The sequence below is a fragment of the Peromyscus californicus genome, unplaced genomic scaffold (genome assembly GCF_007827085.1).
Source record: "Peromyscus californicus insignis strain IS unplaced genomic scaffold, ASM782708v3 Scaffold_20__1_contigs__length_68692818, whole genome shotgun sequence".
Taxonomy (NCBI): domain Eukaryota; kingdom Metazoa; phylum Chordata; class Mammalia; order Rodentia; family Cricetidae; genus Peromyscus; species Peromyscus californicus.
This window is the reverse complement of record NW_026294503.1, coordinates 55,208,428-55,235,391: the sequence shown is the minus strand read 5'-3', so window position 1 is coordinate 55,235,391 and position 26,964 is coordinate 55,208,428. Positions and strand designations below refer to the sequence as shown.

The following is a 26,964-nucleotide window of genomic DNA, read 5'->3' as shown; positions in this document are numbered from 1 at the left end:
TATTATATTCTCTTTAGTAGAAAACTGTCCATGTCCAATCCATGTTGGGACTACAATCAATACTGATGAGTAATTCATATCCCGCCCCCTCTCTCTAGGTAACCTTACTGTCTTTCTTGGTGGAAACAGAAGTCTCCTTCCTAGATTATATTAAAGGAGGGTAAGTCATCTTCTAAAACTTGCACAGCATTTCTTTGTGTGTAGTTTGTTTCCATGACCACAGAAGCAACTGATTGTTCTATATACATATGTATGTACATATAATAGGTATGCATATATAATTAATTTTAGCATGTGTACTGGGGCAGTGTATGCATGTCATACACAGAGCCTGGGTGGATGAACTCAGAGGACACTTTGCAAGAATTGGTCCTTTCCTTTCCCACTGTGGTCTCCAGGGAAGGAATTCAAGTCCTTAGGCTTAGCAGCAGGCCCATTTACCCACTAAGCCATCATTCTGGGCTCCACTTCTGAATATTTTGATGGCACTTTTATTCCAGACCTTCACAGAAACACAAGCTGCACATGCCATTGCGTTTTGTCTTAGCTGGGGCTTCTATTGCCGTGGCAAAACACCATGACCAAAAGCAACTTGTAGGGGACAGAGCTCCCAAAGGAAATTGGGTAGGGACCTTAACCTGGAGGCAGGAGCAGATACAGAGGCTAGAGAGGGGTGCTGCTTACTGGCTTGCTCTTCACGGCTTGCTCAGCCTGCTTTCTTATAGAACTCAGGACCAGCAGCCCCAGCGATGGTACCACCCACCATGGGCTGAGACCTCCCTTATCAATCACTAAGAAAATGTCCTACAAGCCTGCCTATAGCCTGGTATGATGGAGGCATTTGATCATTTGAGGTTTCTTCCTCTCAAATGACTCTAGCTTCTGTCAAGTTGACATAAAACTACCAAGGACAGTTACTTCAATTGAATGAACATAAAACTGTGGTGAACAGCATTGACTACACTTCAACAAGAATGCCTTTGAGTTCACTGCATAGAGAAGACGCTGCAGGATCACATGGAATATGTTCTTACCATTCATTCTGTATTAATTACATTGCTAGAAAGATGTCCTGGTTCATACTCCTAACATCTATCTGTGCATGAATGTTTGCCAAATTCTAACCCTTACTGAAGAGTGTCCCTTCTTTCAGTTTTGCAAATATACTAATTAAATAGGTCACTGTCTTTTAAAATTTATTTTTATTTAATTTACTCCTTGAGAATTCCATACATGTATACAATGAAATAAGATCATATCTAATTACAGCCTCCCCCTTCCCCCACAAAAACCTCCCCCGCATCCCCTGCTCAACATGTCGCCTCCCTACATCATGCCCTCTTCTTTTTTAAAAAGAAATATAACAACCTCAGAAGTGCAGTTAGTGCTGTATGTATGTGGGGGTCATCACTAGCACATGGACAGCCTACTGGTAGTCACATCCCCGCAGATAAGTGAGTCTCCTTCCCCCAGCACTGATCATCTGTCCTTTGAGCCAGTTCCGGGTCTCTGCAAAAGCCTTTCTTGAGAGGCATTGAAAAAAGAAGGCTTGTAGGATCCTGCATCTTCCTCCCACTCTTCCTCTAGGTCCATTGAAGGGTTGGGGATTTTCACTGAAGACAGCCTTTGAGGGTAGCGTGGAGCGCAAACCTCACAGCAACACTTTGCTGCCCTTTGCAGGACCTTCTACCCTGGTCTAAAACCTCTTCTGCACACATCAGAAGAATTTCTTCTACAGTTAGCCCATGTGGCCTGGCCTTTTATTCGCAGGGTGACACTAAAAACAGTAAAATAAACCAACACTCCAGGCTATGATTAGATTCTAAACCCAGTGAGCTTACTATTGGCCGAATTATAAACTCCTGTATCCACCTTTACACTCTAGAGTGTCTTATGCCATCACCAAAATAATTAAAGAAAAAAATACAGAAGAAGATAAAAAGAAGATGTAGCAGGGTTGTATGCAGGGTTTCTAGGATAGTTTAAAAAAAATGGGCCAAGGAGATTTAAGCATGCTTTTTAAAATCTCATAGCAATATAAAACCTGATTATGTACTGACCGACTACATGAAGCACAATTTATAATACAGCCAGAGCATGAAAAGTTAAACGTCAGAGACTGTGTTCCTTACCAATATCACCTGTGGTTGAAGGAAGAGAGAAATGCTCTATTTGGTATTTCTCCAGTATTTCGGGGTGAAATGTACTTCAGACTGTATATTATCTTTGTTCACATTAAAACTCCCAGAAAGTTTGTTTTATAGATTCTTGATATTGAAATCTGTATATTCTTTTTTTTTGAAATCTGTATATTCTTAAAGATAATAAAAGTTAAAAAATATTAAAGTATAAAATTTTTTTGCTCTCTACCAGAAATCACTGTTCCCGGACTTTTACTCTAATGTTACTTGGAGGATGAAATACTGAGATCAGGAGCATAAACTGCTAATTTTCTTCCTGTCATGATAGAAGGAGTGGGAGAGAGTGGCATTGGAAAGATACTATGTGAATAAATTCTGGGACATAATTTGAATATTTCAGCAGAGTTAAGAGAGGGTTGCTGAGGCTTGCAGCAGTGCATAATTATGGCCATGAGTCTCAACTTAACCGCATGTTTCAAACAGTAGGCCTGCCTGCCTCTTCCCACCAGAACCTGTTTCTGTTTCTAATAAGTAGGAATAAAAATAATGATGCCTGACTCAAAGTAACTGTGGGACTGGATTTTGCATAGTTCTAACCCTCAGTAAAGACTAGCCACTGTTTCCTGAAACCTTCAATGGATTTAAAATACCGATATACTTTATCACATTTGCTTTCCATAATGTTAGTGGTAGTAATTTTCAGTTCTCAAAGACAGGGAGAGAAAAGATAAATTTATATGAACAAAGTTAGTGAGGTTTATCTTTTAGTTAAGCTCCTCTTGAAAGTAACTACTGCTTTCAGACAGTACTGTTCACCCTACCCACATCTTGATTCTGACCCTAAACCTTGTAAAGATTATAGCTAAATAGATTATAGATAAAAAGATTATAGATAATTCTGTCCCAGTTACAAGTAATAAAAGCCTGTATGGGAGAAGAGAGAAGACAGGGATACCCATGTATCATCAGCTCATTTTAAAGGCCAATGTGAATGTCTTGATTTTGCTTATTTGAAAGGCTATCTAACTATCAGAGAATTTACAAATCAGCCCCATGATAGTTTTCCTTAAAAACACTTAGAGCTGTTTCAAAAATGCAAAATGTTTACCTGGTTTTAGAAAATGCATGGCATCACTTTGAATGTTGCCTCAGGGAGCGTGCTTTGCCAGAGCAGGCAACACTATAAAGTTTTTCTAATCTGATTTCTTGTTTGAATATGCATGACTAGAACTTTTTTTTTTTAATAGGGTTCCTTGTAGGGGCATCTAAGTGCTTTGTACTCATCAAAGCAGTAGAGAGCTAAACACTGCAGCTCTGAATGGAGATAAATCTAATAAAAGCTAGCCTTCCTTCTGTAAACTAACAGGGAATGCTTTCCTGTCTCATCTAAACCAACACATAGAAAAGAGACCTTTACACATATTAAAAGACATCTCAAAACTTGTTTTTGTTAATGCTTGATCCTAAATTTGTTTGTTTGTTTATTGTTTGGGACAAGGTTTCTCTGTGAAGCAGTCCTGACTGTCCTGGAACTCACTCTGTACAACAGGCTGGCCTCGAACTCACAGAGATCCACCTGCCTCTGCCTCCCAAGTACTAGGATTAAAGGTGTAAGCCACCACCGCCTGACTAAATTTGTATATTTAAAGGGAAAAGTTGGGAGGAGGGTCAAGCAAATGATAAATGCATGAAAATCCGATATGGAAACCCATTTCTTTGCATGCCAATTTGAAACAAAAGTAAAATACCTGAAGTTAACAAAGTAAATAGGCTTGGAAGTCAAGAGATGTCTAGCCTCGTGGTTTGCATTCTCATTCACCCTCCCTTGTCTTTCTGCCGATAGCATGCTCAGTACTGTCTGTTTCATTCTTGGGGAAATGCTAGAGATGTTTCTTCATAAGAAATAATGCTAATCATGTTTTTTTTTCTTTATTAAGAAATTTTCTACGCACTCCACATACTATCCACAGATACCCCCTCCTCCCTCATCCTACCTCCCTCAGTCCTCTTTCCCAAGCCACCCCACATCCCCACATCCCCCAAATCGAGGTCTCTCATGGGGAGTCAGCAGAGCCCAGCACACTGAGCCTAGGCAGGTCCAAGCCTCTTCCCACTGCACCAAGGCTGTGCAAGGTGTCACACCACAGACACCAGGTTCCAGAAGCCTACCCATAGACCAGGGACAGATCCCGATCCCCCTGCCTGGGTGCCCCCCAAACAGTTCGAGCCAAATAACCATCTTCCGTATCCAGAGGGCTTAGTCCAGTCCCATGGGGGCTCCACAGCCACCAGTCCATAGTTCATGGGCTTCCATGGGCCTCCCATCATAAACATTGATGCAAAAATACTCAATAATCATGTGTTTATGTTGGCCAGTTTCTCAGTCATGGTGTGTGATAGGAGTGTGAACAGCCGAGCAGAGGAAGGGAGGGGGGATCCAGCAGAGGGCTCTCAAAGCACTGTAAACCTTCTCCTGCTAATTGGGGGGTCAATCATCTCTCTAAAGAGGAATTCTCTTTGAAGTATGTGAGCTTCTGTAGAGGGGGTTGTAATCATCTATTTGAAAGAACAGCTGTGGAAAGCATGCTTCTATCTCTAAAGGACTTGCACTCTGGAGAGCTATTAGAAGTTGGGGAGGGAAAACTGAGAGGAAACAAGGGCTAATCCAGGGTGGTTGGAAAATCTGTCCTTGCTAGTGCTTCTGTGGATGCCACCATGCAGACTGTGTGTTGGGAGGTCACAGGATGCGCTGCTTTGAAGTTCTCCACAGCAGTTTATCCCCTGATGAATGCAGTGGTTCTAATTCGTTGCTCGACCCTGAACACTAGCCAACAAGTATGGAGAGGATTAAAGAAAAACACATCTTAAGGCAGTATAAAGAGAACTGTCCTGAGAGGAAAGGGTTAGTTAGCACGAACCTGGAAAAGCCTGGCCTTCTCGGGGGTGTGTTCTGCAGCTTGTAGATCTGCTGATTTATCACACACAGGTACTCAGTATTCTGTTTCCTTTAAAGCAGTGGTTCTCCACCTCCCTAATGCTTCAACTCCTTAATACAGTTCTTCATGTTGTGGTGACCCCTCCAACCATAAAATGATTTCATTGCTATTTCATAACTGTAATTTTGCTACTGTTGTGAATCATAATGTAAATATTTGTTATGCATGATATTTGATATTTGACCCATGAAGGGGCCACAACACACAGGTTGAGAACCGCTGCTTTTAAGAGCCTGGTACCTATTTATTATATGAGAAAATTGTACCACGGGGAGTTGGTAGTTTGGGCGAAGATTTGTGTGCACAACCTCTAGCTTGCTATGATTCAGGGATTCAGGCTCTGCTCTGTGATGGACAACCCAATGTTTTTATACTAAGCAAAATTTTCTCTCCATCACCTACTTCATCTTAAATGGGATTTTTTGAGCAGTGCTTATGTTATAGACCAGGGGTTCATTTTTATTTGTTTGTTTTGATATTACTTACGGGATTTTTTTTTTAAGCTATCAGTTAAAGAGAAGGTGAGGTAATGTCTTGTGAAATTATACTTTGTGGCCCCTGTATTGTGTTTAAAACACTGAACTCTACAATGTAGCCCTGACACTTAAGGCTCCTATCCAACATCATGAAAGAGGGATCAGATAGACTATAAGAGCCCGAGGACCAGGAAGTCTGCTCTCTCCTACAAATAACTGGGGAGCTATACCAATGATGTCATAACAATACGGCTCCTTAAACAAGACCTGAATAATGATAGTATCAGTAGAGACTCTAACACGGGGGGGGGGGGGATATCATGGGGTCTCCCCCACCTATAAAAAGAACTACAAGTATCTAATCACTGCTGAGAGAGGGGGAATTGACAGGTTGTATTTAGGTATTTATACACATATACATGTAACAACAATAATAAAAAGGAGGCTATTGATTTGAGAGGGAGTGAGAGGGTGCATGGGAGGGATTGGATGGGGGACAGGGAAGGAGGAAATTAATGTAATTACATTTTAATTAAAGAAATTTTAATTTAAAAAAACAGTGAGCTCAATCCACAAAGTCCAGAAAAACCAGAACAGCTGTTAGTTTATGAAACTGCATCTTTGTGGACAGAGAATGACATCATCCCTCACTGACAATTCCCTTTCCATTTGAGGGAGGCAGCACCTAGATGTGTTACAGACCATTTTTGGTGCTGCCTTGGGTTGAGCAGGTTCAGACCCTCATAGCTGGAGTGAAGGAAAGGAAATCTAGCGAGGGAGGTCAAATTTTGAGGGCCAACCTCTAAATCTCTGGTAGGACCAGAAACTTGGTCAACACGGCACACTCCAGTGTTCACAGAAGTGTGTTAGATTAATCTAGATCCGGAAAACCAGCATCAGTGACAGGGATATTAATGAATGAAATACTTAATAAATTCCTTTCAAGGGTGAGTACAAGGGAGGTACTATGCTCTTATGAGGAGAGTGTCCAGAAGTAAAGTAGCCTTCCCAAGTTACATTCGAATCTGCATTTGTACACAAACCTGATCCCTATGGGCCACTCATGATTAGCACATGGGAAGCAGGGGTTCTCAATTTTATTTTATGTGTATGAATGAGTGTTCTGCCTGCATGCATGTCTGCACCTCACTTGTATTCCTGGTGCCCACAGCAAACAGAAGAGGGCATGAAGCACTGTTTGAATCAGGCAGTGTTCTGTTTGTCAGTTAGTAGTTGATTACTTTAAAGAAAAAGGAAGCGCTGAGGCAGAAAAGGCTTCAGGGGTTAGCTCATATTGAAATGGTATCAAGAAGGACTAGTCTGGGTACCAGTGCTCACGGCAATAAATCAGAGGGTCAGAGCAGACGACCAAACCACGGTGTAAACTAGATTGCATATTAGTTACATCAGGGCAGAAGCATGGTCCTGATGACTCCACGCCTAGAGAGAACTGCTGAAGGTGGGTGGGTCTGGATGCCAACAGCTACAGAATGTGAATCTGTGTTTAACAAAATTAAACAGGGATGGGAGGCTCCACCTTCAGGATTCCTAATGTTTAGTTTGTGCAACTAGACAGGATTTGAATTGGGGAATAAATGAAAACAGTCCCGAACATGCCCATATTCCCTCCTGCTAGCTAGCTCACAGTAACAGCTACAAACATCTGAGAGGCCAGGTTATGTGCATAGCTCTCTTTTCATGGCTGTGCTGATAACCTCTGCCGCCCATCATGCTGGAGGATTTTTCAGACATTCTCAGCTTCAGGAAGGTGGCGAAATAAAATAGGGCCACTTGTTAAATGCGTGCCCTCACCAAGCTACAGCATGGGCGATGTTAATACAAATGGGCACACTTCACCAGGCGAGCTTGCTTTGTGTTCCAGAACAGCACCACCGATGAGGTTTCCTGACATTCTGCTTTCTCTTGTCTGTTTCTTAAGCGATTTCTTATATTGTATGTATTTATATGGGATATGTTTTATGCATACAGTACTTCCCTTGTCTCTTTCTGTTACTGAGCTACTGTGACCTTGCCCTCTAAAAATATTGAAATTTGGCCAAGGTCACAAGCAAGTTGCCGAGACTCTTGCTGTGCCGCCGCTGCTTAATCACCCTGCATTACAGTCCAGTCCGCAACCACGACATATCGGTGGGGTGGGGGTGGTTGTTCTTTTTAGCCCCTCAAAGGGAGTGAGTTATCTGGACTGTTCTTCCAAATGTCGTACTGTATTGCTTCTCTAAAACTTGTACTCATTTTGATTCATGCTGATCAGAATGAAGCTCCCTGTGAGCCTGGATTCCTAGCCTCAAAACCCAATTTCTACTCTGAGTAAAATGTTACTGAGTGGCTAATAAAAGGAATCTACATTGACTTTGTTACATATAAATACCAGAAGCTGATTCTTCCTTCGGGAGGGGTGTACATTCGAGTTAATCCCAGGATTGCATGCGGGATTTTTGAGGCTGAATCTGAAAAGGGAATGCTTGTTAGTGGAGTGTGATGGGGCTTGATGATTTAGTTCAGGGGTTGTAGCAGGGTCCTTTGCTGTTGTTCCCTTTGGGGGTGGGGGCCAAGTAGACGCAGAGTCAGGGAGAATGTCGAAACAACAAGCTCACTTTATTCAGGAAGAGGCAAGCCTTATATACCCTCTACCCTACCCTGGGGGAAGGTCTGATGAATATGCATCTGCTGGTGTGACATGGCTGCCTCTCATTGGTCCAGGTCATCTCCAGATCATGTTTCAGCTGCCATTGCTAAGACCCTTAGGCAGACCCAGGCTGGCTCTCAGAAAGTATCTTTTTTACTTGGCTGGGCCTCAAGCCTGCTAAGGATGAGTCATCCCACATAGAGTCAGAGACCATTCATATCTAAGTCTCATCCTGGCCAGGATGGACATCAAGGTAGGCACCACTGCCATCATCGCCATCATTGGTATCGGAAAGTTTCAGACTTTGTTCAGTTTGTCAAGGGTATCTTTTTTTTTTTTACATGAAATAGTTTAACTCTTTAAAGTATGTTAAGCGTGTCCTTAAAGTAAACACTTATTTTCCTTTAATGAAGTGCTGTTTAAATAATAACACAAGAAAGGGAAATTCACAGTGGGCTTACACTGTCACTGCAATAATGGCCCTGCCACTTACTATGGCTTTTGTCTTTGGAAAGAGAGGAAGGGTATCATAAATACAAATAGTCATGAGTGTCCCCAAAAGTGAAATGCAAGTGCTTAGTTTGTAATAGAGCAAAAGAATTGCAGAAGGAGCAAGGAAGGAAGGAAGGGAGGGAGGGAGGGAGGGAGGGAGGGAGGGAGGGAGTAAGGAAAGGAAAGAAAACAGCTAACTCATTTAAAAGAGAAACTAAGCAAGTAAAGCAAATTTATGTATTGACTAACTGCTGAAAATTAGAATATATATACTCATATCTTATCACTATATCTATCAATAACAGGTAAATAGGTGGAGGTTACCATGCCAACCTGATGCAGACTGTCACTTGAACTATTTCAGTTCTCAAAAACAGAGAGGAGGGTCCTATCTTCAGGACTTTTGAAAGGTAGTTTAAGGACTGCTGTTGTAGAGGCGTGTGACTGTTCCACTGGTGGTGTCAAAGGCAGCAGTTAGCTACGAGTGCTGGACTTGAACTCACAGCTGCTTGTGTAGACTCTTCGCTCAGCCACTTGCATAGTTCCTGAGCTCAAAACCGAGCTAATCTTGTTCAAACGACTGTTTGTTTTACAGTATCATGACAGCAAAGACATTCTAAACACACTCTTACCTAGTAAATCTGCCTATTTAAGGCCGTCTAATAGATGTTATATTTGTTCACATTTAACGCTTAAGGAAATTTGTGACACTGAAAATGTAACGAGAATGGACAATAACCTCCTGGGTGTGCAGCTGCTTACTTGGTGATCCCTTTTTCTTGTGCTCTAGAACTCAGATCAACTTCACAGTGGCCATTGACTTCACAGCGTCAAATGGTGAGTGCTACCACTGTTCCCCAGTAAGAACTGCTGCCGATGAAGTGACAAATTTGCCTTTTCATCAAAAGTCCTAAAATTTTGTCTTTATTCTAACATTACACAACAGTTTAGATATACAAAAATGTAGAACTATAACAAAAATCTATGACAGATTAACCACACACCGAAACATTTTACTATTTCATATTTCTTTCCAAGGATTACTGATTTTAGATGTAGTTAAGTCCGTTGTGTATCTAAGCCATTTCTGAAGTGTGTCTAATTAGAGACCCCATTCTTCAAGTACCTCTGTGTGAATGTACTCCTGAAAATGGGATTCCATCATAATTTTACTCACTTATTAACATCATGACACCTAATTCATTAGATAGGATTGATGTGTGATGTTTTTGTATGGACATTAATGATTCATGTAAAATTATTTTAAGAGGAAAAAATAATGGAAATTTAATCTTATTTTGAGCCAAGTTTATTTGGAATGGAATGATCATTTGAATTTGTTATATTATATCCTAAGAACATGAGCCTTGCTTTATCTTTTTCAGTTTTTATTCTGTTTATTGCTATTTATGCATGTGTATGGTGTGCATGTATGAGTGTGAGTAGGCATGCGTCACAGCTCATGTATGGAGGTCAGTTGACAATTTTCAGAGGTCAGTTCTGTCATTCTGCTGTGGATTCTGGGCTTATGCACTAAGTACTTCTAACCACTGAGTCATTCTTCAAACCGTTGTTATTTACTTTTGCCCAAAGTTGCCACGAGTTTATATTTACCCACAGGTAATTCCCAAACTGCAATAACTCCCAAACTTCTTAGAAAGAATCAACTTTGCAAGGCAAGAGGGCAGAACAGCCTCATTAGAAGCCATGCCCACAACTTTTCATTTAATCTTCCTCCTGAACTCGTGGTACTGTGTGATATTCTCTCCTGATATCAAACAGCTGCAGCAGCAGCAGCAAGCCACAGCTCCCAAGTAACAGTAACAAGGAAAACTGAGGCTGCTCCATGGGTTCTGGAGTTGCTGAGATCTGTTACAAAGTTAGGAGCGTGAAGTGCACTTTTGATTGACAGTACTTTCCACCTTCCCTGTGTTTACGAGGACGATGCCTGTCTTAGGGTTACTGTTGCTGTGACCAAACACCATGACCAAAGCAAACTGGAGAGGAAAGGGTTTATTTAGCTTACACTTCCACATCACAGCTCATCATCAAAGAAAGTTAGGACAGGAATTCAAGCAGGGCAGGAAGCTGGAGGCAGGAGGAGATGCAGAGGCCATGGAAGAGAGATGCTTACTGACTTTCTCTTTGTGGCTTGCTCAGCCTCCTTTCTTATAGAACCCAGAACAACCAGCCCAGGGATGGCACCACCCACAATTTGCTGGGGCCTCCCACATCAATCACTAATTAATAAAATGCCCTATAGATTTACCTTTAGCCTGATCTTATGGAGGCATTTTCTCAATTGTGGCTCCCTGTTTTCAGATGGCTGTAACTTGTGTCAAGATGACATAAAACAAGCCAGCACAATGCCCCAGTGCATGTTGAGGAGCCTCTGCAGATTTTTCTGTCCTAATTACTCATTGTGTCTACAACTCTCATATTATCTCTTTGCATTTCTCTTGCACTGACCCACATTCCACAAATCACGGTCCAAAAAGCGCTTAAATCCAAACTTCTTCTTGTACAATTGAGCAAACCTAGTTCTATAAAACTTTTTACTAATAAGATATGTTGGCTTATTCCTAGAAGAGCTAGAAGTACAGTTAATGAGACCCAATTCTACCAGCTCACTTTTTTCTGTGGGTTAAAGTATATGTGTTAGCATTATGCCTTCAGACAGTAGTCTTGATTCATGTCTATCAAATATGGCCCATAATAAGTAACTCAGCTTATATCCAACTAGTTGAAATAACTATTCATTGTTCTATTGATGAATTTTAGGCCAACTAAGAGAATTAATTGTCTATTCAGCAGAAAACCAGAAGCAACTGAAACTCATTTAAGATACTGACAATCTGAAAAATGTGTAACAAGAAACTGAATTAGCAATGAAGACAACTACCATCAAAGTTTATCTACTGGACCTTAGTTCCAGTAGACTTCATCAATTGATGAAGTCTACCAAATATTTAAATTGCCAGCCTTTCACAAACTGTCCCAAATAACAAAGAGAAAAGAGCATCTCCTGGTTCTTTCTGTGAGGCCATTAATACTTTGATGCAAAAATGAGACCAAGACATCACAAGAAAAAACTTAGAAGTCAACTTTCATGTACATGTATATATATAAATATTCAGTAAACTATTCAAAACCAATAGCACATAATGGCATATCATCTGCTCATTCATTTTCTAATTTTCTGCTATTTATACGACTATGTTATTTTACTTGAGTTTTGAATATTGAAATTTTGAAAATGAATAATATCCCACATGATGCTGAGAAATCATATGGCAAAGTTCTACATGTATTTGTGCTGTACACTTTCAAACCTTGTAGAGGGAAACTATAAAAAAAACCTACTCAACATCATGCTTAAGAATGAAAGGCTGGATGACTTCTGAGATGGGAAACAAGACAAGAGTGCTGACATTTCAAGTCAGCATTGTACTAGGTGTTGTTGCCATGGAAGTTAGAGAAAAAAATTAAATATTGATATTGTAAATAAATAAGAGTGAAATGAAACTACTTTTGAAGATATCCTGTAGGATGCAAAATCCTGAGAAATCTACTAAAAATTACTACAGTTAATCATGAGTTGATCAAGACTACAGGAAGGAAGATAAATATATACATCAATTCTTTTCTATATTTTTGCAAGGAAAAGTATTCATAATAAAAATAAGATAATTGCATCTATAATAATATTTTTTAAAAATGAAAAAATTGGGAATGCATTTAACACAAAATATATAAATTTTACAAACTGAAGACTCTATTCTGAGAAGAATGTCAAGAGAAATTACATAATAAAATTTAAAAGTTTTGTTTTGGATTATAAGAGCAAACATTGTTAAGATAGCCATCTTCCTCCAAGTGATTGACAGAGTTGATACAATATCAAAATCTGAAAGGTTTTATTTTAGAAAAGGAAAAATTCATGTATAAATTTATGTGGTATTGCAAAGGATCAAGAAATGCCAAAGCAAATGAGAAAGAAAGGTACCAAACACAATTTGATGGGGGAAAATGTTCTTTTTAGTAAGAGTGCTGGGTCAAGTTGTTAGCCACATGCAAAAGGATAAAATTAAGACTCTTAAGACATGTACAAAACTCCACTAAAACAGAAATGCTTCAAATGTTAAACTGTAAAATGTTCAGAAAAAAAAACCCAACAACAACAGAATAAACTTTGATGGCTGTGGATGTGGCACCTGATCTATATATGTGATATCAAGGGCATGGGCAATGAAAAAAAAATAAAGTGAATGCTATCAAAATTATATTTCATGTTTCAAATGAAACTATCAAAACAGAAGACAAATCCTAAATGTAGCAAATATGTCCAAAGCCTACAGGCTATAAGACACTTGTGTCTAGGATACAAAAAGAACTCTAACTACTCTGTGAAAAAATATTCAAAATTTAAAAATAGGCAAATGGATACAAGAAGATGGCTCAATACATGAAAATGCTTACTGCAAGCTTGATGACTTCAGTTCAATCTTCAGGACCTTCGTGATAGAAGGAGAGAAGCAACTCTCGTATGTTGTTCTCCAACCACTCCCTCCCTCCCCACACACTATGGCACATGCAAGCTCACACACACACACACACACACACACACACACACACGCACACACAAATAAATAAAATTTTTAAATGAAATAAATTAAAAGAGTAGGCAAATGATCTGAACAGAATCTTTCTCCAAATAAAATATATAGATATAAAATATAATTATAATAATGTATTCTTGATGTACTTAAGACTACAGGAAACGTAAACCAGAACTACGGACAGATACCATCCCACATCCATGAACATGACTAGATAGAACCAGTCTGATGACTAGAGAAATTCAAACCTTCATAATACTGTGGATGTTGATGGTGTAACTGCTTTTGAAAGCATTTTGGCAGTTACTCAAATTGTAGTATTCAGAGTCACCATATAAACCAGCAATTTCTCTATTAAGGTTATATGTCCAAGAGAAATGAAAACACTTAGAAAGAAAATTTGTATGTGAATATTCTTAGATGCGTAGTAGCCAAAAGTCAAATGTTTCAGAAAGAACTTGTTGAAAGGGCTGTAAGATATGAAGTCAGATGTTCAGTCTGTGATAAATTCCTTGTTATTATAACCATTGCTGGTACTAGTTAAATTCAATGTCATGCAGCAACTACCATTTCAATTTTCGTTGGCATTGTTGAAGGCACAAGGGAGATTCAGACAATGTCACAGACTCAAGGAGTTGGGAGTTGATTTTTTTAATTGCCTGTTTTATGGAACAGAACAGAAGAAACACAGGGCAGGGGAAAAAAAGACAAGAAGAGCCAAAGAAATGGTGTTTGCTGTGTCTGAGACATAAACTAACGGAAGAGAGTGACTTCAGGACAAGGACAATTTGAGAGGTATAGAAGAGAAAGTACCATTGGTGTAGAGTGAAGATCCAGGTCTAGACAAAGACGCTGGGTAGGGAGAGGCAGAAAATGATAATTTTGAATCTTTGAAACTGAAATAAACAAAAACTGCCGTACTAATACAAGTCTGTGGCCTGACTACGTGTGTTTTAATACGTTTTCTGTCCTTAGGAAACCCCGCCCAGCCGACTTCTCTCCACTACATGAACCCTTACCAACTGAACGCCTATGGCATGGCACTGAAGGCTGTGGGAGAAATCGTTCAAGATTATGACAGCGATAAGATGTTCCCAGCCCTTGGTTTTGGTGCAAAGCTGCCTCCAGACGGAAGGATATCTCACGAGTTTGCTTTGGTAATGATACATTAAAATTATTTGACAGTTTGAAAACAAGTAATATGCCAGATACTTCATTGTTGGTTTTTCTGTGTCTACTGTACTTGTTTAGGTAGCAAGTCTTGGTGACTATCACTCATTTCAGTTTCATAATAGTTCACTTAGGAGAATGAACTTCATATAAAAGACAGACTATCAGTAAATCTGCCTAGAGAACCTCCATTTATACACAATGGGTCTATTCTGGGTATCCACTATTGCATAATAAATATTCCTATAATAAATAAATTAAACTCATAGTCTGTGGAATAAGATAAAGGAAATCACATAAAGGAAATCACAAATATAACTGGACACACATACTTGTTTGTTTTAAATATCAGGCCTCAGCTCAGATGTTTTAATAGTTAAAGAATAATTTGACTAAAGTGATATTTCAGAGCCTCCCTTCTAGACACTGCTCCAGTTCCTCAGGTAGGGTGTGCATCATGTGTTTTGTGTAGCACGGACACTATGATCATTCCCTGGTCTGCGCTCATTATCTGATGCCTGAGATGAGATGGCTGAAGTAGGCAAAGCTTCCTCTTACACACAGGTTATCATTGACTCGACCTAGTATGGTAGACTCCTGATGTTCATATTCCCCACCCATAGCCAGTTTTCCTGGGTATTCTGAAGTCTGAGATGGAAACTCCAGATCCATTAGATCACAGGCTTAGAAGTTCTAAAATGCAACATTATTTTTACTAAGTGAGTTTACTATGGTCAGCACAGGTTTCAAGGTAGAGGAATTCATTTTGACTTCTCGGTGAAAAGGCCATCAAGAAATGTGCAGCTATCTTTAGCTGACCATCCTTCATTATGCCTGATAAAAGGAATGATTTGTTACACTAAACAAAATTATTAATTTACTTTGAAAATGTCCCCTCTCCTTTTATGTGCTGTTACTCATCCCCTCCATTCATGCCTTCTCTGCTTTTCCCTCTTTACATTTATTCCACGTAATCAAACCAATGTTGTCATATAATGTTAGGGGTGGATATAAAAAAAGATTGCACCTAAATCAGATCCTTGAAAATCCATTTTTTTTTCATGTAGAGATTGCTATGATCTGAATGTATCTTGTCTAAAGTTCTGGTCTTGCCAGGACTAGCAGAACTAAAAGGTAGACCTACCAAGAGGTGACTAGATGTTGGTGACATGGCTCAGTGGGTCACACGCATGCTGTGCAAACTTGAGGATCAGATTTCAGATGTCCACCATCCACACAGAAGGCTGGGTATGAGGGTATGTGCCCATGACATCAGTGTCGGGAAGGCAAAGAGATGAGGATCCCCGAGGCTTGGTGGCAGGTCTGGTTGAATTAGTGAGCTCTAGCTCTGAGGGAGGAGGGATCTTGTTCAAACAGTAAGTTAGAAAGTGACTGAGGAAGACCCCTGCTGCCAACCTCTGGGCTTCACACACAGCACGCGCGCGCGCGCACGCACACACATACACACACACACACACACACACACACACACACACACACACACACAAGGTGATTATGTCAGGATGAAGACATGGGAATAAAACCTTTTTAGCAGAGGAGCCACACAGCAATTGCTCTCTCATCTAAGGAGCCAGCAGCCCTCCAGCCTGGAGCGAGCATCGGTCCCGCTATTCCATCTTAGGCTTCCTCATCTCCAGAGCATTGAAACGTCATTTCTGTGGATGACAAGTGACACACCCAAGCATGCTCTTGTGCAGTGTTGAGCCTAGAGATCATGTCTCTGTGACCAGTGATGAATCGTCTCCCAGCTGATGATAGAAACTGTTACGCCGGTGGTGGTGCTGCCTCCACCCTAGCTGCTTTTTTACAGTTCCAGTTTTCTTGGGTAGGAAGAGAGACCAAGACTGAGTGAACATTATTAGAATCAAAACTCATTTATATTCATTACTTTATATAATGACCAAAAAATCCATGAGCGGTAGATACACCATGACAGACACACTCACTGTACTACTTATACTTGGTGTGGTGAGACTATCTCCAGGAGCTATGTGACAGTTCAGAGTCCAAAAAACAGGGTCAAACCCCAATCTTCCTTTTTCTTAACACCTCTGCTCTTAACCATTTTTAAACTATGGCTCACAAGAGCATCCCATTTGTCTCTGTAAGTATGTGCTTTCTCAACACACACACATGCACACATACATACATGCAGGTGTGTGTATACACACATACATACATGTGCAATACACATATGTACATGTGCACATACATGCATATGCAATACATATGAACATGTGCATATACATGCATGCACATATATACTTGTGTACATGTATAGAAGCACACATGTGCACATGCATGTTCATATATGCATGCACATGCAAACATCCATACATGCACACACCCATATATGCATGCACACATATGCCATACACACATGTACACATATGTGTACATGCACACCCATGTACACACACGTATATGTATCATACACAGACGCTTTTATATGAGTAGATTGAGTCTTTCTCGCATATTTTTATGAGTATTTGTGCATTGCTATTTCTGTATTCAGTTTTGTTTCTCCATTCCATCACCCACACAGTCTTAGGAAAGGATGCTATGGGGAGGGGATCATTGTTTTCTTTCATGAAATCATTCACACACATCATACTCCTATGTCATATAAAAGGAAATATCTGTTGGGAATTCCATGCATCTCAGAGAACTAAAACCTTCCAGAAACTTAAAAAGCCATGAAAATCCCTTGTGTGAGCCTCCGGGGAGCCTGGATCCGTTTTAAAGTCCCCAGAGGGAACGATAATGTTCACCCCAATGAGGTCGGTAATTTCTCTCTGCATAGTTCTCACCTTGTTCATAGATTTCGCCTTCCTGTCTCCCTTTCTGCTTTTTCTTTATTTTCATTCACTCCTGTCGTCAAATTTATTAAACTGCCCACTGGTTAGAATGAAGGGTTTACTATTTGACCTGTAGGTTCTTCTTAAAATCCAATTCAGAACTGCTAAGAGTACTGTCATGGCCTGTGAAATCTATGGAAACTAGCCCTGTGCACTGTTAAGGAAACAGGATTACATTGGTTCTGATGGTAATAAACCAAATTTAGTTTGGTGCCTAATGGTTATTTTCCATTTTCAGAGTGCTTTTGTTTTCCTGACTATGATGAGTACTAGCTACTAGGTCTCCTCCGAGATAACATTGGCACACCTCCAATGCCATTCTAATTGGTTTTAAAAGACAAAACTTGCTTTCCTGAATAATTTGTTGAAGGAATTAGTTCTAAAATCTTATTATAACCCATTGCAACTTTGTCATTCAAGGAGAAGTCTAATTTTGGTAACTGGAAAACGTTTTAAATAATCTGACTAATACAAAGCATATATTCTTAAAGAGATAAGACTTTGCATTACAAAGCATTCTTATCATCATCCCTGGCTGTGAGGAAATCTTAGCAGCCCTTCTTAGGGCAGGAGGACTAATTGAGAAATCAGCCTTTCAGCAGCCCACGGTGATCAGCAGAGCACACAGTGCCTGTCTTTCCACTGCCAAAAGAGGGGAAATGGTGACATTGTCATTTCATTTCCAGAGGTGGAGAAAGAGTTCCGTAGACAAGCAAGGCCCCAGTGAAAACGTTAACATGCTGATCAGAAAAGTAGCTTACGACTACCCTAGTTTGTAACTGTTCCCTTAAGGCCGATATATAATATTTTTTTTCTGTGCCTAAAATCAGTAATGAGTTTTAATTTTAATTAGCTTATACCTTTCAAGGGAAAAGAGCATCATAAAATCTTATTCAAAAAGAAGATGAAATAGGTCAGCTCTGAGCTGGAGAAACAGCAGAGTTAGAAAAGTGTTTGCTGTGAATGCTCAAAGACCTGAGTTCAAATCCCTAGGTCCCATGTCAAAACACTAATAGAAGGCTGGGCCTTGTGGTGCCCCCATAACCCCAGCACTGTGCAAGTGGAGACAGAAGGATTCCTCAGACATTGTAGCCAACCAGGCTAGCAAAAATGGTCATCTGCAGGTTCATCAAAAGACCTTATCTCAAAAAATAAGGTGAATTGCTACTGTAGAAGACAACCAAGGCTATTTGGCCTCACACACATACACACACACACACACACACACACACACACACACACACACACACACACGTGTGCACACACATGCACAATCTAGGCAACCTCCAATTAATACCAAAACTAACATTTTTGTGTTAAATGTTAAACTTCTAGATTTTAGATATGTTGTATTCCATTTCATAATAGAAAGAGGTTTTTTTATTTTCTTAATATAACATTTTCATTTGCTCTTTGATGTTTACATACATGTATACAATATATTTTTATCTTATCTACACCCACTCCCCTCTCCAACTGCCCCCACATCAATATCCCCTTCTCAACACTGAAGAAAACTGGCTGGCTGTCTCTCAGCAGCCACCAACTACCAACTGGCTTGATCAGCTTAATTTCTCCATGTCCAATGACCCATGTGTGTGGTATTTTTAGCAACAGAGTCTTACCATCAAGTTCTATTGGGCAACCAAGAGCAAGGAAAACTGCCTGTATTGTTTGGGGATCTCTGGAACTCCTCTGGCCAACAATTCTATGGGAGGTAACCACATCTGGAACTGGGCTTTTGTTTGTTTGTTTGTTTGATAACTTATGGCTTGTGGGAGGAGCAATATCCCCATGAGTAAGGTAACTCCATTTATACTTCTACCTATCGATCTACCTATCTTTCTATCTATCTATCTGTCTATCTATCTTCTATCTATCTATCTATCTATCTATCTATCTATCTATCTATCATCAACAACAAACCAACCAACCAATCATCATTTTTCCCTGTATTTTATCTCTCCTCAATTTCTCTATTATATCTATCTGTCTGTCTGCCTGTCTATCTATCTATCTATCTCTGTATATATATATGGAAGCTTATAAAATAGATTTCCATATGGCTTTATCAAACAACATTAATATTAATTATCTTTCCTCCCACCCCTCTGGCCCTGCTCTCCTACACCTCTCCACCTTTCAACCATCCTCCTTCCATTGTTCCCATTTCCCACTTCATACCACTTGTGTTGTGTCCTTACTTCCTTAAGATTAGCCTGCACCAATGGCACCTTTCTTTCTACATATTTCTGGCTTTTTTTTTTTTTTTTTTTTTTTTTGGTTTTTCGAGACAGGGTTTCTCTGTGTAGTTTTGTGCCTTTCCTGGAACTCGCTTTGGAGATATTTCTGGCTTTTATAGACACTCCAAGCTAAGTACTTACAATTACATGGCAGGGGAGATACCATGATCACAAAGGTCTTTTTTCCCAGGGCCAGGCTTATCCATTGCATTCCTGACGTGTGCTGATCCCTGTGATTTCCACAAACGTGAGATACTCAACTGCATAATTGGTGGTAGTAGGGGACTGTGTTTGTGCTTTCATTTATATGAAACACACAAAATTCTAAAGACCCAAAGCCAGCATCTCCATATTGGAGAGAACTGGCAGCATTTGTTTTTCTGGGTGGCATTTTCTGTTTTTTTGGTTTTGTTGTTGTTGTTGTTCATTTGTTTGTTTTTGGTTTCTGTATTAGTTATTCTTCTGTTCCTGTGATAAGATACCATGATGACCAAGGCACCTTGGAAAAGGAAAGGCTTATTGGGGGCTTGCCTTTCCAGAGGGCTAGGAGCCCGTCACTATCATGATGGGGAAGCGTGACAGTAGGCAGCTCACATCTTAAACTATAAACAGGAAGCCGAGACAGAAAACTGAGAATAGCATGGTTTATAATCCTCAAAGCCTACCACAAGTGTCAGACTTCCATCAGCAAGGCCACACCTCCTAAGCCTACCCAAACAATGCCACGAACTGAGGACCAAGAATTCAAATACTTGAGTCTATGGGTGACATTTTCATTCAAACCATCACAGTTTAAAAGTGTTGTATGGAGGTTAATTAATTAAAATATTTGAAGAAAATATAATACTGAAAGGGAAGAGTTCAGTATAAATCCCTTGTTTATAAATAACAAGATTGAAAGCGTTGATCCTTCTGGCTTAGTTTCTAAAATCCCAAGTTTTTCAAAACATTGGCTGTGTCCTAAGTGGAGACATGAAGGGATGAAGGGGTCAAGTGCTAAGGTCAGACTTCCTAGAGTCATAGTTTATATCTGTCTTGTGTTGTGTGACCTTGGATGAGCTAACAACTCAGTATTTTCATTTCTTTATGTGGTAAGTACAACAGCGTTCTTCTGACCATTTTAGCTATTAACATTTAGATACATCGACTATTCAGTACAAAACTTACTACATAGAATTCAACAAACCTCAGCTGTAAATGATCAGTTATTATGATTGTTTGGGGATAAACATGTACTCTAGAGTTATTGCTGTTTAAATATAGTTATAGTTATTATGTCTTCAAATATACCTACAGTTTTTGTATGCCCTACTTCCAGAGGAGAAGCCTAATTGTCATTACCCTGAGAAGGTGGCTCTTTGTGGCCCAGTCTTAGCAGATAGGGTAGAGGAGAAACAATGGTGACCAGCTACTGAAAGTCTCACATGAAGCTGCTGGGCTCTGTCCTCTCTGATTACTCATTCTGGGGAAGCTAGCCGAGATGCCATTAGAAACAAACCTATGACACATCCATTTGGCTTCTTCATCTAGTTTGTGTCAGGCTTTCGGATGACTGTAACTCACTTCAGCATCTTAAGCTGTCAGAGCCTCATGAGCTGGCCTGCTGCAGAACAGCCCACCTTAGCTGTTCTGGAATTCCCCCACATACAGGAGACAATGTAGAGTACTGTTTGATGCCAAGATACAAAGTGGTAAAACATTAGGGACAATTAGATGGACAAGAAATCAACAACTAACATTGTCTCACTTGAATAACATAAAATCTGGACCAGGAGGATTAACCTTGACAGTACCAGGGCAGAGGCAGTGTGAGAAAGGAAGGGTGTGGTGTCCATGTGGACACTGTTCCCAGAACAGGGACTTATTACTAACCAGCTCCATTCACCCACACTACATGGATATCCTCTTTGATTTTTTTCTCCCCTTTTTCTTGTTTCAGTGTTTCTCACTTTATATTCTCCAATTGTATTCCTTGTGACCCTTTCTCTAGGCAGAGTCAGACATCCGTGACTTGAAAAGTGTGAACATAGCAAATACTTTGCTTTTTTTCCAGTTTTCAAGTAAAACTGAATCGAAAGCATTTACTTTTTTCAGATTGTAATTCATGCTTACTACCTATATTAAATTGGGAAAATGTAGAATATATTCAGGATATGGAGTGAAAAGCACTAAATACCTAACTACCCAGAGATAAACACTATTACTATTAATTTTCTTCTTTCCAGATTTTAAATAAAATCTCTATATGTGCACAAATCAATTTGGAGTTTAGATACCTCTGATTTTAAAATGCCTGCTGTGGTTCTCAGAATATTTTAAATTATTCTCAGATTATTTTAAATTTTTACACTCTTTTTCAAATAGAATATATATAATATATATATATATATATATTATATATAGTCATTATATTATGATCTGTGTAACATCTATTGTGGACCAGTTAATTCATCAGTGTTGGAGGGGTTGCTAATATAAAACCTTAAGTACAAATTATCTTTATGCATGTCAGTGTGTATTAAATTTTTTTTAACTGGTTTTCATGGAGACTAATTTTTTTTTAATTTTTGCCCATAATTTTCTACAAGAACGGCAACCCTCAGAATCCCTACTGTGATGGCATTGAAGGGGTCATGGAAGCTTATTATCGAAGTCTGAAATCTGTGCAGCTGTATGGGCCAACCAACTTTGCTCCTGTAATAAACCACGTAGCAAGGTAAGTAGAGAGTGGGAAATTTGCTTATGCTAGTGCAGGCTGATGTATTGGATCGTGCTTAAAACTACCCATCACTGCACCATAATTCTATGGTCAAGGAGTTTTTTTCTCATTGCCTCCGAGAGAGGTAGGAAGTAGATGCAGAGTGGTCCCCACCAAGTAATCAACAATACTTTATACAGAGAACTTTAGATCAGTTTCGAGTGAAGAGTCATGCAATAGGCTATGTTAGGACCTGTCCTTTTCAACCAAGGAAATCCTTCTCTTTGAAAAGAATACGTGAAAACAAACAAGAATGATGGCGATCGTAAAATGTTGGAGTCATTCATATCAATGTCAGGTCCTGTGGTGGCATAAAAATAATGAGACAATCCCATTAAGACAAGTGCTTTCTTTCTGTGATATATAGGGCACGTTCTTTCAACCTCTCTAAGGTTAATATAAAAGCTAATTTTATAAATTCCCAGAAGTCTGCTGGTATATAGTACACAGGCCTGAGAGGAGAATTTGCTGATGACTCAGACTGCACGTTCTGGAGAAAATGTTAAAACATAAACTCTATTTATACATATTGATGTTTCATTCATACATAAATGGATAAGATACCACTTTACAAATCCCTGAAAAAAAAAAAAACTGGCTTCATGTTAGTGGAAAATCCTATAAAACTCTGTCATAGTTTGAAATTGGCTAAGGAGGTCCAGTCCTATACCTTTTTGAATATACAGTTAGAAATAGAAATTAGTCTGCATTCAATATAAAAAAGCAATATAAGACCTAGATACTTAGAACATTCTGGTGTTATACATTCTCCCTGTTGGATGTGACCATAAACTCAGTGTGTTCTCCTTTGCATGGCATGGCATGTGGAAGTCTGTGAAACTGTCCTGGCAGTCAGGGTGACCTCAGGATGACAAAGATGTAGGAGGTCACTTCTCTATGGTGACTCTTGGTTTTTGATTTCTCAAATATGTCCTTCTATAATTTATGCTAGCGTATGAATTCTGAATCTCAACATTATTTATTCATAACAACAAACATGATTTTTGATAGATGACATTTAATTTTGCCTCCTTTTCTCTCTCTTTCTCTATGGTGTGCTGTTCTCTCTGTCCCCAAGACATTCATTTCACTATCAGCTATTTGGTCACTGTTTATAAGTCGAAAAATCATATTGACTTTGTAAGTTTCCTACAGGAGAAATGTTTTGTTTTAAACCGTTCTAGTTTATTGATGGCTGCCAAGAAAAACAGGATCAAAACCACATTAATGCAGAACAGTTCTACAACTACCATACACATCACTTTTTAATAAGAGACACATAAAAGAAAAACGACAGAACCTATTTTGTATGGATTCATGCCCATTGTTTTAAATATGCTAATCAGTACTTATGAATCAATTCTGTTTGTTGTCCCAGTACTATAAAAGTTAAATTTATATAGAAATTTTCTATATGCTTTTTTATTTCTATTTAAAGCATAGTATTGGACATGGGCGGGGGGGGGGCGGGATGTAAAGTGCGTGCTGTGCACATATGTAGACCTGAGTTCTAATCTCTAGAACCCAGACTTAGTGACCCATGTCTACAGTCCCAGTGCTGAGGGTGGGATGGAGAGACAAATAGATGCCCAGAGTTCATTGGCCAGCATCCTAACTAAACCAATGAACTCTAGGCTCAGTGAGAGATCCTGTCTCAAAAATTAAATGTGGAAAAGGATTGAAGATGACACCTGACCTCAGTCCCTGGCCTCCAATTCACTTCCATAGGTGAGCACACACCTTCACACACACACATATGCCATGCACACACATATGCAAAATAAAATGAAATAGATGAATGAAAGTAAAGCATAATGAAACAGTAAATCTGAAGTCCCTATGGATACTCTGTTGCCCTTAATACATCACTCAGCATTTTCTAAATCTCAAATACAGATAGATGTCACTGTTGACTAAAGCTTTCAGATCCTTCCCAAAAAGCCATGATCTAATAATTATTTATTATTATACTTCAAATGGGAGAAAGCAGCCAAAGCTAGATTTATATCACTTATCTTTTCTTCCCAGGACATTAAAAAGTTCTATCTGATGACCTTTTAATATAAATCTCTGAAATAAATGCTTTTTCCCATTTTCTTTATTTTAAAATTATATTTAATTTTAGTGCTAATATTGTATTAAGATAGACAGTTTCTGGCTCATTTAAAATCATCATCCCAGAACTTCAATTGTAATATTTCATATGTTTCTTTATCCAAAATGGCAGCATAATTAACATGTGCATATACTCTGTTTATATAATTTCTTGAATATGTCATCTCTCATGAATGTATTTCAACAGTAGACAATACCAGCCTCCCATATAACAAATAAATACTCTATAAGTAGACAAGTGCTGACTTGGGTCTGGGATGGACTCAGTAACTAGAGTACTTGTCTAGCATAGATGAAGTCCTATGTACATCCCTAGCACCCCATAAACTGAGTATGAGGTACATGTGTGTAATCTCAACACCCAGGAGGGTAAGCAATAGGTTCAAAGGTTAAGGTCATCCTCGGCTGCTTAGCAAGTTTGAGGCCATCTGAGATACATAACGCCATATCTCAAAAGCAAAACAAAAAAACTATTTGTACCTAAGTCAGATCAAGTACAGATCCCTATTTTTCTGTTTGCTTATTTTATCCTTCAAGGGTGTTTCCTGCATGAGTGAAATGTAGGCTGTTTGTTATATCCCTATCGGCATTTTGATCCTCTTTAGGAATAGCAATTTTGTGCACATCCTCACTTTTGACTGATTTCTCGGTATTAACTTGACTTTGAGATAATAATAATGGGTTGGCAAAAAATGTGAAATAGACAAAACACAAAGCCTCAGATTTGCAGCGTTTATGGTTTTGTATTCATTTTCGGAGACTGCACACATCCTGCTTCCAATTCCTTGCATTTCCAGTGGTATCTACTCAGTATGATTCAGGGAATGTTTCAAGAACTATAAAAATGCTTCTCAACATCTGTTGACACTTTATGTCTATCTAAATACAAGCAGCCTAGCCTAGCACCCAGATTTCCAGTGTCTAGCTACCACCCCACTCACCTAGCCCTGCTTCCAAGGTGAGAACGGCTATTGTGGCTTCGAATTTGCCATCTCCTTCACCATGCTTGTTTATAAGTGGATAGTTTAACCCTGATCCATTTTCAACTTGGCATGTCTCCTTTTGTTTGATTTTTTTTTTAACATTGAGAACATTCCAGGATCTAGACGACCAGTTAAAATTAGGTTTAATGTGCTAGAAACTGACATTTTATTTTGGAGTTTCTGTAATTAATTTCAAAATAATTTGAAGAGAGTGCATGATGTTTGATCTCTTCCATCTGTGTGATCAGTCAGTGAAATCCTAACAGCAATCATTATTGAGGCTATGCCATCTCTGGCAGTAATCTCTGTGCTGCAGCGTGGATTAATTCTTGTTCTTCACAGTAGTCCCATGAGGTGCCAGCATTGCCATTATAACTATTTTTCTGGTGGATGCAACATGCATATGTTAAGTGACCATTAGTATAGACTAAAATTCAAACCACGACAGCCACACTTAAAGTCGTTGTGTGGCTATACCTCGTACCTTTGACTGTAATCTCTGCCATGAAGGTTAAAAACATGCAGAAGGTTAGGGCACTGGCTGCTCTTCCAGGGGATCTGGGTTTGATTCCTAACGTGAGCATGGCAGCTCACAACCTTCTCTAACTAGCCCCAGTAAATTCGATGTCCTTTGCTAGCCTCCTCAGTGCACAGATATACATGTAGACAAAACATCCATACACATAAAATAAATAAATAGATAAACAGAAAAAAGACAACAAAAAATAAACACAAAGGGCAACAAAACACAGCTCCCTGCCTCTGCGGGGTCTCTAGCTCACATCATTACACAGTTAGAAGCAGTTTGAACTGGCAGCTTCATAACAAAGTTTTCTTATCTTTGTGATGAAATGTTTAAATATGTGTCCCTTTGCTCAGTATTAAGATGCACAATCCACTATATAAATGATAATCTAATTATTTAAATGACACATGCCTGAATTGGCTTCTTATCTTTTCTTCATTCCTCTGTGTTCCGATGAGCTAATGAAATGCTAGAAGAATACTTCACAAATCTGAGCAAACCATTGCTGAATCTTTAAGAAAAATATGCTAGGAACCATCACAGAAATTCCAGGCAAATATATTTGAGTTCTGCAACCTTGAGAAAGTTAACTTTTCTCTCACATTTATCATAGTAATGTTAGCTTATTAATTATAGATTGGCTATATTCCAGAATAGGTAGTGATATGGCTTTTAATAAGAGTTTTAATTATGCAGTTCACCGAAGGTTCCATTAAGAAGGAAACTTCTGTAATATAATTTGATCTACAAGTCTGTGTCTCATTGTCACTTCCTGAAAGGAGCCTGAAGTGTGGCCCCCCAGATATGTCCTACTTCATACCTCCTATAACATATTAATTATTGTGATCACAAGTATCATTAATACTTTTATGAAGAAGCTAAATTAAAAGAAATAGTAGTACGAGATTGATTTTATCTA

General features: G+C 39.1%; 1 protein-coding gene and 1 non-coding gene across 2 annotated transcripts in view; both read left to right on the top strand.

Moving 5' to 3' along the window:
- Positions 1 to 26,964, top strand: part of Cpne8 (copine 8) — a 194,739-nt gene that overhangs the window by 148,325 nt on the left and 19,450 nt on the right. The window contains exons 13-16 of the mRNA XM_052748675.1: positions 99 to 160; positions 9,543 to 9,589; positions 14,347 to 14,528; positions 22,252 to 22,379. Of these exons, the coding sequence (XP_052604635.1) occupies positions 99 to 160; positions 9,543 to 9,589; positions 14,347 to 14,528; positions 22,252 to 22,379 (419 nt within the window). The remainder of the gene's footprint in view (positions 1 to 98; positions 161 to 9,542; positions 9,590 to 14,346; positions 14,529 to 22,251; positions 22,380 to 26,964) is intronic.
- Positions 19,803 to 19,969, top strand: LOC128117261 (U1 spliceosomal RNA). The gene has a single exon (XR_008220751.1). It is a non-coding gene; the product is annotated as a U1 spliceosomal RNA (small nuclear RNA).